The sequence below is a fragment of the Hibiscus syriacus genome, unplaced genomic scaffold, assembly GCF_006381635.1.
Source record: "Hibiscus syriacus cultivar Baekdansim isolate YM2019G1 unplaced genomic scaffold, ASM638163v2 tig00110044_pilon, whole genome shotgun sequence".
Lineage (NCBI taxonomy): Eukaryota > Viridiplantae > Streptophyta > Magnoliopsida > Malvales > Malvaceae > Hibiscus > Hibiscus syriacus.
Window position 1 is genome coordinate 1072391 of NW_024062574.1, and position 13666 is coordinate 1086056.

A 13666-nucleotide genomic window follows, 5' to 3' on the forward strand; every position below is an offset into this window, starting at 1 on the left:
TGGTCCTCAAATTTAAAAAAGAATTCAACGTGATTCTTTGACTAACGTTTTTAACAAGTGACCGACGGTTCCGTTAATTCCTGCTGACGTGGATGTTTTTTCAAATCTGTTAGGAAGGGAATACTAGTGGCTGTTAGTAGAGAGACGTGGATGCTTTCTCTGAAGATTTTGCTGCGTTTTTACTCCTTTTTCTTGTAGCTTTCCCTTTTGTTTCCTAGAGTTTTGAAGAGAGTTTATAGAAAGTTGTGTTCTTTGGCTGCCATTAGTGGAAAAACAAGTGGGAATTTGATTGTTTCAAGGTGGGTTTTTTTCTTATACTGAAAATGAAAAAGACGAAGCTTTTATGAGTGTTGGAATCATGCAAACGCACGCCTTCGTGGAATGTCATGGGATGAATTTTGATCATTTGTTTGCTGATCGAAGAGTTGTGTAAAGGGTGTCATCGATTTGTAGTATTGAACCCAAATTGATCTTCTCTTTCAACCGAAGATCCAAGAAAAAAAACAAGTATTTTGAGGTGCTGGTTTCTTACTTGTGGAAGCAAAAGGGACATATTTTGATACCTTGGCAATGGCGTCCAAAGAAACATTCGGCTCTGGACCTTGTTGTTAACGCTGCTTGGGATTAAAAAACAGGACATGTTGAAATTGGGATGTTTTGCTGTTTTCCGACCAATAAAAAACCAGCTACATTGTGAATAAAAACTAGTCTGTAAGATAACACAGGACTATGATTTAGGTGCTGCATGAGGGAGATGAGAGATATTATGTTATGGATAGAGCTATGTATCTAACATGAATATCTTCGATTTTTCTTTCCAAGATGTACGATTATATATATATATATATATATCGGTGTCGGTTGATCTGCCAACATAGTTTGTATGATAATCCAGGACTATGATTTAGGTGCTGCATGAGGGAGATGGCAGCTACTATGTTATGTATATAGCTATGTATCTAACATGAATATCTTCGATTTTTCTTTCCAAGATGTTCGATTATAATCTGTATATATGTCGGATACCGGTGCCGGTTGATCTGTAAACTTAGTGTGTATCCAGTATTACGTTGAGAATGATAAATTTGTCTGCAATTACATGGATTATGACATGGTTTATTCACACATCTGGTATCAACATATCAATGGCTTTTCTTTTTCTTCACTTAGTAGCTATGTTGATTGGAACATTTTCGGTACGTTCAATTGGGGAGTGATCTCCTCACACCCTCAGGTCCTTTCTAATTGCTGATTTTATCTGTTTATCAGATTCTAGGCCACCTTTCAACGAAAAAAATTTCTATCATCAAATCGTTATAATCTCGTAAGAAAACCACATTTATCATGGCCAAAAGATCGAATAGACGTGCTGTGCGAAATGAGAAAGAGCAGTTGGGCTGTATGTGGAGCTTGATTAGTATGTCTGACTTCCGCCTTGGGAGATCGTCTCAGAGACTGCTATCTGATATAAGGCGTGGGAACAAGTATGCCGGCGGTAAGTTCTCCAAGGAACTTTGAAGCATTTGCCTGCATGCAGATAGAACTTGGTTTATAGTTTCAAAGCTATTTAGTTGGCCTTTTCGATCGCTTTCATGCGGATCGAACTCGGTTTGTAGTTGCAAAGCTAAATGGTCTTTTTGATTGGCCTTATAGCTTTCAGAGATCATTAGTCTTGTTTGTTCCTTGTACTTAGATATTTGTTCTGCTCTTCCCGGTCCGTATTGTTCTAAGTATTTTTTTCAATGCTGTATTTTCTCTTTAACTTTGCAGGTGTGGGAAATTCTGGAAATAAACTTGACAGTTCTGGTGACAAGTGTTCGAGAACTCATGTAAGCTTCGGAAATTTGACCCGATTCCATCATAATTTTTAAAACATTGATATGTATGTATTCATTAGAAGGGTGGAATTGTAGTAAGCTTTTCAGTTGTTGTTGATATTAATATATATACACACACACATTTACAGGATGGTGAAGAGAAAACACAAGCGACCGATGCATGTAAGCCGAGTGTGAAGAAACTCATTGAAGAAGAAATGTTGGTAAAGCAAGCTGAGAGAAAGGAGTTAAATAATTCTGCCGTTGAAGCAAAGCAGTTTGACTCGGTGCAAGGAACCTGTTATCTGAAGTATCATGTCAGGATAAATCCGAGCAACATCAAACTACAAGCAATCTTGATATGGATGGTCTAATGGAAGAGTTTTGTCGGCAAATCCATCGGAAAAGAATGAATTGTGTGAATCATGACCAGCTTGCTGAAGCTAATATGCAGTCAAACCCAAAGAGTTCTGATTTAGAAGAAAGGTTAAGTGAGGCAATCAAGTTCTTAGCGAGACGGAAGCTTGTCGACAGGGATCTACTTGCCGATGATGGGGAATTCCAAGCCTCAAAAGAAGTCATGGATGCACTTCGAATTTTGAGTTTAGATGAGGACTTGTTTTTGAAGTTTTTACGAAATCCAAACTCATTGCTGGTGAAATATGTTAAAAACATGCAGGATTTTCAGTTAAAGGATGAAGAGTCTAAGCCTCTCACTCCATCCAACTTTTCCGAGAATGAACCTGTTCGTTTAAGACAATCAAATGAGCCTGGTAATAGAAAGTCGAAGTCTGGGCCGATGACTCCTAAAACTGGAAGCAGCCTCGGTTCATCACCAGAATCTCAGTTCATAGTAAGACATAGAGAGCAAAATGAGAAAGTCGGTTCCCACTTTCTTCTTGCTGAAATCAAAAGAAAGTGGAAACATGCTATGGGAAGGGAGCAACAAAGAATCCCCACTGATCGTATATCCGGAAGACTTCCGGGCGAGCAACAAAATTCGGTGAGCAACTGAGGAGTTAAGGAATATATTGGGATGAATTCTCCAACTAAAGACCAACTTTTTTATTGAAAGAATGTCGAGGTCACCTATTGGTGTCAAAAAAGGAGAAAAGACGAGCAAACTAAAAGACTCTGAACTTGGTACAGAATATAAGACTACCAACTTTGATTGCATTAATGAAGTTCTCATGGAGGTTTATGTGTACTATTTCGGTTCCCTTGGTGTGTCATTTGTTAAACCTAATATCCGTCCGATCCCCAATGCCAAAAACACCATTGAAGAGGTCTGGCAAGGAGTTTATTGGCATTTGCTCCCACTGCCACACCCTCGGACTTTGGACCAGATAGTCAGAAAAGACATGGCTAAGACAGAAACATGGATGGACCTTAGGTTCGACACCGATTGTATTGGTCTTGAGATGGACGACACCATCCTTGAAGATTTAGTGGAAGACACCATAAGTAGCTACATATATGAAACTCTTGAAGCTGAATATGATGCTGAAGAACTACTTGACTGACACCAACTCCTAAAAGGCAAATGACCGAGTTCCGTTCACTAAAAGCAAGCTAGTAAAGCCCTCCGCATGGGAAGGATGGCTGGCGACACCCCGACAAACAAGAGGGGCTCATTTAACTCCCCCTAAAACTGTTTTATCCTACGATCCAACGGTTTTACTGTAACAATGTCATCAATTAAACCATTAACCAGGAGACCATTGAAGCAGCTAGCGACCGCAGAGTCCTAAGAGATCCTTTCTGCAACTACTCACAAGAATCAGCAAGAAATACCTGATTTCAAAGGCATTTCTCGGCTTAGTTGTATGATCAACGGAAAGCTATTGTTTCTCACTGTAGAATTTATATGGTTTGGTGTGTGTTTTAGTTTGATTGATTTCATTCATTCTTGGGCTTGTTTAACTGGTGTGTTCTTGTTGTATTTGTGTGTGCTTTGGGTATTTAGAGTGGTGAGTGCTTATGGCTTATTTGATAATGAGGTAGGCTTTCATATGCCTGTATAAGTATGTATGAATGTATATGTAAAAGCTATGCTTGCTGAAACCAATAATAACAGTGAAGTTCACTCATTTAATTCATTCAGTCACCTTAATTTTCCCAGAAAAAAAATCATTAATACATTGTTCAAAAATATGAAAAAGTTGAAAAAGAGCCCTCAAAAACCAAAATTTTTGCCCTATTTCTATCACTCACAAATACATCAAACTAATTTCTGTAAAACTAAGTGTTCAAATCCATGAAAGTCATTCAAGCTAATAAGAGAGAATATGAATGTTAAAATATGGGACAAATCACAAAACAACTTTCTTCCATTCATCTTTTCTGGGTAAAAAAGAATTTGGATTGTGCAGCAAGCAAACATTTTCATTGGCTCTTTGGTTTTTGAATTTTGACATAAGGGAGAACACCCAAGAAGTGGACGATTTTCGGATCCCACTCTCGCTGCCGTGCGCGGCAAAACATCAGGAATGTGTTGGCAAAATACGAATTGAAGCCCATGAAGACATGCCAAAGTGCATGACCCTGAGGGTTGAAGTACCATTGAGATATATGCTTGCAGAATACCCGGTCTGAAAGACCACATATACTTCCCAGGAGCAAAGTTGCAATATATAACCTTGCAAGTCGTTTTGCAGCGGCATCTTTCGTGTAGATGTAGTATTTGTACATTCGAGGGATGCAGAGAAGGCAAAGAATGACATAATGCACCTTGAAGCCAATTCCGAAACGTAAGAGAGCATGGACTACTGCAAATCCAACCCCATAAAAGAACAGAAAAGTAGGCATTGTACTCCGATAGTGCCAGTCTGGTGAGTAGAGTATGTAAAAATATAGAAGCATTTCCCACACCATTGGAGTTTCATCACCCTGCTGTTGCCTGAAAATAGTTCCGAAAATTCACATAACAAATCAACCTGGAAAGCAATAAAGGATTACAAATTTATAAATCTGAATGAGCAATGTTAACCAAGTTCATTTCCCATCCCAAATTAAGAACAATCAAATAAACCCTAAATTTAGCCATTGTTTCTACTAAGCAAACCAATTCAAGGAAAAATAATCTTCCAATCAGATATACAGAAACGATATTTTCTAATATTATGTTTCGGTTGGCGAGACGTTTATCTAATGTCAGAAGCATTTGGGGAAGCGGAGTACTTACAAGAGTTTGCAGTGTGGAGTGGTATATCATGCTCCCGATCTAAATTCGACCCTACTTTTTGAAATAAAATTCGAACCCGACTAGATTCAACCCGAAATAATAATAAAATATTATTTTTATTCAATAAAAACAGTAATCTAATTAAAAAAATATATAAAGGAGTATTATTGTAATTATTCCTAAATATATAAGATAAAAATATATTTTTTCGGGTCGGGTCAGGTCGGGTATTTTTCACGCTAAATCTTAATCCGACCCGACCCGAACACCACCTTTTAAAAAATTTGACCCGTCCCGATCCAAAAAAAAATATATATATATATAAAACCGACCCAATCGAGTTGGAACCCTTCGGGTTCGGATCCCATACCCATCCCTAGATGCTCCCACGCTATGACAGTCTAATTTAAAATAAGAAAAAAATGAAAATAATCGTAATTAAAAATTTATATATAATATTTTAGATGGAACATAATTTAAAATGTTATAAAAATTTAATATTTTCAGTTATCAATCTAAAATGTTACGAAGAAGATCAATAAAAAAAAATGTTATGCACATTTCCTGTCGTTTCTATTTCTGTTACTTTTTAACTTTAAAAAATGTGTGTACAAATGTTCATGACTCTTGATGGTGGTTATGGAACGAGAAATTTGATTCTGAATGAATTAATTCATTATTTTCGCTTTCACCGTCATCGTCGTTGTCATATGTCCCATGGTAGACCCCATCCCCTTCCTCATGTAGACACCATCGGAATTCTTCGAAAGAAAACAAAGCATTAGATCAGATATGAGGTATACCTGAGTAACATCATCGTCATCAGTAGGATATGAAGAATCTACTGTCATAGAATTCCTAGTCTCCTCGACCGTCCATGTTGTACATTTGATCCTATCACAGTGTATGCCCATGGTCACACCTTGACTTAATGTTTGACATGTAAACAACTTAAAATTTCATAATTTGTCAAGCAATTAATCGATTCAATTTACTTTATTTTAAAATTTGAATATTTATACATCATTATTTTCTTTTGATTTGCCTTGTAAAGATATCTACTAGAAAAAAGTGTACATGCTAAATTAATTATATATAATATAGTATCAATAACCAACTTAAAAGCATTCCTTTAATCAATATACAATTTTTTAGTACCTAAACTGATATTTTCAAAACCAAAATGAAACAAAAAGTAACTTTAAGTATTATTTTTAAAAAATTTAAAATATATATACCAAAAAATACTAAACATATAATTTACCTTAAATATATATATATATATATATATATATATATATAATAAAAGTGTCAAATAAGTTATTAAATTACAAAATATAAAATAATTTTTTTATCAAAATTAAAATTTTTATTCAAATTCGGATATCCGATTTTATCAGATAATCGAATACAGATCACTGTTTTAAGTATTAATATTTTTTTTAATATTAGAAATTTCAGATAAAATTGGATCTGATATCCGAATTTGAACACCTCTATTATAATGTATTAAAAAAGTTAATTCGAATATATGAGGGGGCAAATGGAACTGCCAAAATTCTGGAAAAAGATTTGCGATCATTAGAACAGAGTGAGAAAAAAAGGAACATAGGCATAAGTGGTCTAATACTTTCCCAGAGATCTTATCGAATTGAGCCATTGCTAATGGAGGAAACTTTGCAAACCCCAGCCGATGTGGTCAAAGGAATATCCTTATAACAAGCCACTAGGTTCGCATCGCTGTGCAGATCCACTTGAAGAGTCTCCCAAACCTTCTTCTTCGGGTTTAACACATCGTCCGGCTCACCCGTGAAACCTGGAAAGGTAACTCGCTCTCCGACTGTGGCCGACTTTGGTGGTTCAACCAATTCCACCTGATAAAACATCAGTGAAACTTAGATTTGTAATTCCGGTATACAAGCCTATGACGGTGTCTACGTTGCAACCATTAAATCACACGTCACGGGTTGATGCCAATAATCAAAGCTAGTTGTGTACCTTGGTGTGGTCATCGTTCGAAGCAGCAAGAACCATTGCATGTGATTTTATACCGCGCATGGTTGCCGGTTTCAAATTGCAAAGAACGCAAACCAGCCGGTTCTGCCCAATGGCAAATCCAAACAAGATATTAGAAGTGGAAAAACCTCAGACATAGAACAAGTAGCTCATCTTCCCCAAAAATGATGTACCAATAACTTGCATAATTACTAGGCAAAGAACGAATACCGGCATCTCTTCCAAAGGAATATACTTTACGAGTCCACTAACTACTGTTCGAGGCTGGGCCTCACCCACGTCGATCTCTTCAACATACAAAGAATCAGCATCGGGATGCATTTGAGCTTTTATAATTTTGCCAACCCGGATGTCGAGTCTCGTAATGGAAATTTCTTGTTCGGTAGTAGGATTTTCTTTAGACTCGGCTGAAGATTTTTTTGGCTTTTGTTTCTTGTTATCTGTAATAATAACAGCTAAGACGTAAGCAAGCGAGCACGTACAAAACATATCTAACAAATAGGAATCGAGAACCAAAAATTGTTGCAGTTGCTTAGAGAACGGATTTTAGCTTACGATAAAATCTCAAAATGAGCTTCTGCAAATCAAGAGGACTTTTTGCCATGTACAATACATTTTTTGTTATAATCTAAAGCTTTAATGATAAGATTAATTCTATAAATGTCAAAGGATTTTAATTATATTGAGATGTTTCAATTAGGGGCATATAATTCTTTTAGATGATAATACTTTACATATAACAAAGGAAACATATCCAACCTGAAATTTTTGTTTTCTTCAGTTGCTCCGCAGTCTTTGCAGCATCGGCTTCTGCCCTAGCACGCCTATCAGCTTGACTTCCAGCGTATTGCTGCCTCAGTTCTTCAACTCTTTCAGCTTTCTGTCATTAATTTTTATGTTTATAATATAAGTGCGACAAATATATAAAAATAAATAAAAGAAAAACAAGCAATGCAAGCAACCAAAAATAATAGTTAAAAAAGGTAAAGGAGAAAGAATGAAACATTGACATATTGTCATATAGCATAGTGGAGGTACCAGTTCCTCAAACAAAGGTTTTGGATCTCCGATTTTATGCCCAGGAGGTATTATCTCCCACGGTCTTCTAGCCCTATCGACATCTCCTTTCTCCTCACACAGCGAAATTTGTGCTTGAGGCAACAAATTAAGCTGCTTAAATACCTTTAAGTGCACCCCAACAGAAAATATAGCATGAGAAATCAAGTTAGACGGCTACCACTACATGTAACAGAACTATTTTCAATCACACCAATAAAAAATTGGTCCACCACAAAGATTACCTCAATGGAAAAAGATGGGATGAAAGGTTCCAATAGACATGCAAGAATATGCACTAGACCCACTGCAGTTCTCATGACAGTTGAACAAGAAGGTTGGTCTTCTTTGTAAAGTTTCCAAAATTGGCTTTCCTGAATGGAAATTATCAACAAAACACATCAGAAGAAGTACAATAGCCGGAACAATACAACTCAACAAATTGATTTCTAGAACTACAAGTTTCTTCAACTTACTTGAAGATATGCATTTCCTTCACTTGAGAGGCTCATTGCAGTTCTTAATCCTTGCTTTAGTTTCACCTGCAGAATGTTCCAAACATTTGTAAAAGCAGTTATGACAATATGAAGATGCGGAGGGTGGCAGGTTTCATTTAAATGTAATGTCGTTTAAGACCAGTCACCTTCTCCATGGCTTCTATATATTGCTCCAAGTGTTTACCAACTTTCTCACTCAAAGCCTTTGTCAAGGGATGTGACTCGGCATTTGGAGCATCAGGAATTATGGAACCATATCCTTGACCTATAGACAGCAACCATTAGTTGAATCCACTTGGCATAGAATTAAGGGTAAATTACGCGTTTAGTACCTAAACTATCAGTTTTGGTCTATTTTAGTACCTAAACTTTCATTTTTTTAAAACCATACCTAAAGTTTAGTTTTTGTTTCATTCTAGTACCCCATTCAAAATTTAACGTTACGTTTTGAAAACAATTGAAAGTTTAGATACTAAAACTGACCAAAACTGATAGTTTAAGTACTAAATATGTTAAGTTTTTTAATGGCGTGGTACTAAAATGAAACAAAAACTAAATGTTAGGTATACTTTTAAAAAAGTTGAAAGTTTAGGTACTAAAACGGATTAAAATTGATAGTTTAGGTACTAAATGCATAGTTTACCCTAGAATTAATTATGATTAGACAAAAAATGTTTGCTAAATATGTATACATTTCCCAAAACAAAAGAAAAGTTAAACAAAAATTTTGGGGTTGAAGCACCAAACTTATTAACAAATTCTCAATCAGACTGTTTCAGACGTAGCATCTAGTTATTTCACCGCCAATAGTATGCAAAATGTTTGGGGGTAATTTCTTGATATCAGGATCTAGGAGTATAACTTACATGCCACTTCATCAGTATCCCTGGACTATAAAGCTTTAAGCAAACATAAACAAATCTTGTCAATTATGAACTAAAATTCCAGACCTTATCACAGACAACATGATTCTTTCCCCCACCAACTCGAATATATCATTACCAACAAATCTCAAACTCCCAACGCAAGAACAATATCCAACTTCTTAAAAAACAAAAGGATTCCAGTAAACCAGATGACTAACCAGGAGGTTTTGCAATAAAGCTCAAAACTCTATTGATGAAGTTTCCCAAATTACTAAGCAATTCATTGTTCAGTTTTGCTTGCAAGTCGTCCCATGTAAACAAGGTGTCAGAAACCTAGTTTTCCAAAATAAAATCACAAAAAGCAGTAAGTAGAATCCAAGATCAAACAAAACGGTCATAAATGATGTCAGTAACACTGAACAGGGATACCTCAGGTCTATTGGTTAATAAGTAATATCTCCAAACTTCTACAGGTATTTCCGTATCCTTTACGTCATTGCCAAAAACTCCTACACCTTTACTCTTGGAAAATTTCCCTACAGAAACCAAGCAAATAAAAGTACATACCAGCTGTTAATATGGAGAATTTATGACTTAACTTATCTAGCATGCACTAATCCAACTCAAATCAATTAATTTCTCCACAGTGTATGGCCCAAATCAAACACATGGGCACTTACCAGCTTCATAATTTAAATACTCTGTAACACTGATGCTCTTCATCAGTGTCCAGTTTTCACCAGTACCAAGAAGAGTTGATGGAAACATTACCTGAAATAGAAATATATTAAATATAGAACTCACGTGAGAAAACAACTCCATTATTATTATTATTTTGAAAAGATAAAAATATGTTTCTTTCACTGCTATATACTGGAAGATAATGACACTACACCGGAAAACAACTGACACTACCACTGCATAATTGATTGCATGAAAGGCAGGAATAAAAAATATTAGATACATGGACTGAACAAATCCACATCACGATACCATAAGAATTAATTCCTCCCAGAATACTTCACCAACAGATCTCAATAAATTGTCACAGAATAACCGAGACAGATACATCCATATCCAGAAAGGGCAAATTTGCTTGGATAGTGCGTTGTAAAAATATTTTTTTATAAGGGGTGGTGCAGATTTTATTTGTTCAAACGGGGTGAATGCTACAGTGGGGAAGACACCAGGTGGTCCAAGCGTCTTCCCAATTTCAATGTAGATATAACCTATTTGAGAAAATAAAGTTAGATGATCTCTACTTGTGAATTTTTTTCACTTCCCTACTTAAGTGATTTTGCCTTCAGAATGATTTATTGCTTCAACGTTGCAGTTCAACTCAAGACCTTCAACAACTTTACAATGTTTAAAGTCTGTGGAGGAGCAAGTCATCAGAGCATTAAAGGAAAAATGTTATTAATTTATCAGATACAATGAGGATGGAAAACAAAAGTACAGCTAAAATGCATAACATAGCACCCTATTAGCCAAGGCAATTTGACCATGAAACTTACAGTATGAAATGGTATATTGTCTTTTCCCATGAACTGATACAGCTCCACATTTTCAGGATTTTTCCACCATTTCTCCCAATCAGAAGTGTAGCATGAAGTAATTGAGACATATCCAATAGGTGCATCAAACCAGACATAGAAAACCTATCACCAGAAGGTTTTGAAAGCAGACTGAAGATAGAATATTAATGAAAATATCGACTAAAGTGCCATCATTGATTAAAACTTAATCTTACCTTGTCCTTAAAATTCTCAAGTGGTACAGGAACTCCCCACTTCAAATCTCTTGTAATGCACCGTGCTTTAAGTCCTTCTGTGAGCCATGCTTGTGTCGTGTAAATAGCATTCTGGCTCCAAGAACCAGCAACTGACATTTTGTTAATGTACTCAACTAGTTTATCCTTTAGCAAGGGAAGCTCAAGAAATAAGTGCCTTGTGTCACGAATACGTGGAGTGTTTTGGCAGGCCTGTAGTCAAAGTTCAACTGTTCAAGTATCCTCGTCAATTGCAATAATTTCATTTCTTCAATTTTTTTTCTTACCAAAGCTACAATTTTATTAAAAAAACAGTAATACAAAAATAAACGAAGAAGAAGAAGAAACAATATAGTAGCTCTTCAAAATTGATAATGCATTCACCAGTTTCATCAAACAACAACCGGCTTCAGCAGCAGGCTACATGCACATCTCCACAATATATAGTATTGCTTCCATGATTTGAAAAGCAATTCTCTATACAATGACTTGGAGAAAAAGAACTTACCACAAACATCCCAATTATTGATAAAAAAGCAAAAGTCAATCTAGTTATTGATTTACTTGTACCTTACACCTAGGTTGTTTTAGTTCAGTAGGATTCAAAAGCTTCCCACACTTTTCACATTGATCTCCACGAGCAGAATCGTAGTTACACCCTCCATCTGGACAGGTGCCTTCCACAAGCCGATCAGCCAGGAAACGTTGGCAAGTGTCACAAAAGAGCTAGACACCAAGAGGAATTTGAGTCGCCCAAAAATATATGAACTAAAACAGAATATTTAGCATGGTAATGAGCTTTGGCCAAATTGTCGAACTTTTTCAATCTGCTTTATGCTCCCCCACCCAACCCCAGCTAAAATGCAATAATTGTGCAAACAGTTTTACTTTTTTTTTTTTATAGCAGAACAAACAAATTTACTTTTACATAAAGCAAATATGTGAATTAATTAACACTAGCTTTCAAATCTTCAACATTTTCCTCCAATTTCATACGATTGTACCATCAACCTAAGAACAAAGGTCAATTGAGCATATGAACTCTTACACGAAATATAGCCTACATACCTGTTGCATTGTATTCTCCGTAAGCCAATGGTTATCCCATAGCTTCTTGAAAACAGCTTGGCAAACTTCAGTTTGTTCGGGAGTCGATGTTCTTCCAAATTTATCGAAATTTATATTGAACCAATCATAAACTTCCTTATGAAGTACATGATACCTAAAATATTCAAATAAAATAAGAAACATGACAAACAACCACCAGAAATTCTATAAAAAACAATAAATAGCTTACTTGTCACAAATCTCTTGAGGAGTACAATTCTCTTCCATGGCTTTAGTCTCAGTCGTCGTTCCGTACTCATCGGTACCGCAAATATATATAGCATTATAGCCTCGCAACCGGCAATAACGAGCAAAAACGTCGGCGCTTAATACAGCTTTACCAAACAACAAAAAAGAATAAAAATCATCACAAAAAAGCTTTAAAAGAAAACAGATCAATTGAAATCTAGAGCTAGAGGCGGTGATAACATACATCCGATGATGTTGCCGAGATGAGGGACGTTGTTGACGTAAGGCAACGCGCTGGTGATGAGGACGTTGCGTTTCCCCGGGACCGGAAGCTTCGGAGCCGTCTGATTTAGGTCTCCCATTGGCTTTGATTGCTATTCTTTTCACCGCCGGAGCGTTTGGCGACTGGGAAATGCTTTGGAAAAAGAGAAGTCTGTGGGAGGAAATGTTTTGGTAAACGAGGGTTTAATGGGGAGATGAAAGATTAGAATCAGGTGCGTTCAGTGTGCTACGGCATTGCGAGAATTATAACATTAAACGTGTACGTTGATTAATGGGTGCCTAGGCATTTCCCCAAAATTTTATAGGGTATATTACGTGTTTAGTAACTAAACTATTAGTTTTGGTTCGTTTTAGTAACTAAACTTTCAATGTATTCAAAATCATACCTAAAATTTAGTTTTTATTTCATTTTAGTACCCTTGTTTAAAATTTAACATTAAATTTTGAATTTTTTTTGAAAGTTTATGTACTAAAATGGATCAATCTGATAATTTAAGTACTAAACTCATTAAATTTTTAACTGTGTGGTACTAAAATGAAACAAAAAAACAAAACATTATGTATAATTTTAAAAAAAAAATTGAAAGTTTAAATATTATAACATATCAAAATTGATAGTTTAAGTACTAAATGTATAGTTTACCATGTTTTAGATTAATGCAAATAAAGAATTTACAAAACGCAAACTAAAAATTAAAGTTTATAAATAGAAATATAGTCAAAATGTTTTATTTAAAATATGAAAAATTTATATTCATTTAAAGTGTGTTTTTTTCGAATCAAACGACCATATCATAATAGTTAAAGGGATAGTTGTTATTTTTACTTTTGAACATCATTATTACGTCTATATTCGAATAGAATCAGAGTGATCACTAGTTAAT

General features: G+C 35.5%; 3 protein-coding genes across 3 annotated transcripts; 1 reads left to right on the forward strand and 2 right to left on the reverse strand.

Moving 5' to 3' along the window:
• Positions 1–1249: 1249 nt before the first annotated feature.
• LOC120213626 lies at positions 1250–2191 on the forward strand. The gene is made up of 3 exons (XM_039211715.1): positions 1250–1495; positions 1771–1829; positions 1967–2191. Exons 1-3 carry the CDS (start codon positions 1345–1347, stop codon positions 2189–2191), a joined length of 435 nt encoding a protein of 144 aa, XP_039067646.1. The 5' UTR covers positions 1250–1344.
• A 1804-nt stretch (positions 2192–3995) lies between these two features.
• Positions 3996–5915, reverse strand: LOC120213627 (alkaline ceramidase-like). Its single transcript, XM_039211716.1, has 4 exons — positions 5805–5915; positions 5694–5762; positions 5350–5402; positions 3996–4716 (listed from the first exon to the last, which is right to left on the reverse strand). Exons 1-4 carry the CDS (start codon positions 5913–5915, stop codon positions 4203–4205), a joined length of 747 nt encoding a protein of 248 aa, XP_039067647.1. The 3' UTR covers positions 3996–4202.
• A 697-nt stretch (positions 5916–6612) lies between these two features.
• LOC120213776 (methionine--tRNA ligase, cytoplasmic-like) lies at positions 6613–12946 on the reverse strand. The gene is made up of 17 exons (XM_039211839.1): positions 12745–12946; positions 12502–12646; positions 12273–12426; positions 11775–11930; positions 11187–11417; positions 10951–11094; positions 10117–10207; positions 9866–9972; positions 9655–9769; positions 8717–8835; positions 8550–8615; positions 8319–8447; positions 8056–8199; positions 7777–7897; positions 7228–7457; positions 7000–7101; positions 6613–6875 (listed from the first exon to the last, which is right to left on the reverse strand). The coding sequence occupies exons 1-17, from the start codon at positions 12860–12862 to the stop codon at positions 6645–6647; spliced, it is 2403 nt and encodes an 800-aa protein (XP_039067770.1). The 5' UTR covers positions 12863–12946; the 3' UTR covers positions 6613–6644.
• Between the last annotated feature and the right edge of the window lie 720 nt (positions 12947–13666).

Coding starts and splice junctions, on each gene's coding strand:
- LOC120213626 (XM_039211715.1), top strand. CDS start 1,345: ATGGCCAAAAGATCGAATAGACGTGCTGTGCGAAATGAGAAAGAGCAG. Junction 1,496..1,770: donor TGGGAACAAGTATGCCGGCG/GTAAGTTCTCCA, acceptor TTAACTTTGCAG/GTGTGGGAAATTCTGGAAAT. Junction 1,830..1,966: donor ACAAGTGTTCGAGAACTCAT/GTAAGCTTCGGA, acceptor ACACATTTACAG/GATGGTGAAGAGAAAACACA.
- LOC120213627 (XM_039211716.1), bottom strand. CDS start 5,915: ATGGGCATACACTGTGATAGGATCAAATGTACAACATGGACGGTCGAG. Junction 5,763..5,804: donor ATGACGATGATGTTACTCAG/GTATACCTCATA, acceptor TTTCTTTCGAAG/AATTCCGATGGTGTCTACAT. Junction 5,403..5,693: donor ATATGACAACGACGATGACG/GTGAAAGCGAAA, acceptor ATTTTAAATTAG/ACTGTCATAGCGTGGGAGCA.
- LOC120213776 (XM_039211839.1), bottom strand. CDS start 12,862: ATGGGAGACCTAAATCAGACGGCTCCGAAGCTTCCGGTCCCGGGGAAA. Junction 11,095..11,186: donor TTGAGAATTTTAAGGACAAG/GTAAGATTAAGT, acceptor TTCTGGTGATAG/GTTTTCTATGTCTGGTTTGA. Junction 9,770..9,865: donor TATTAACCAATAGACCTGAG/GTATCCCTGTTC, acceptor TTGGAAAACTAG/GTTTCTGACACCTTGTTTAC.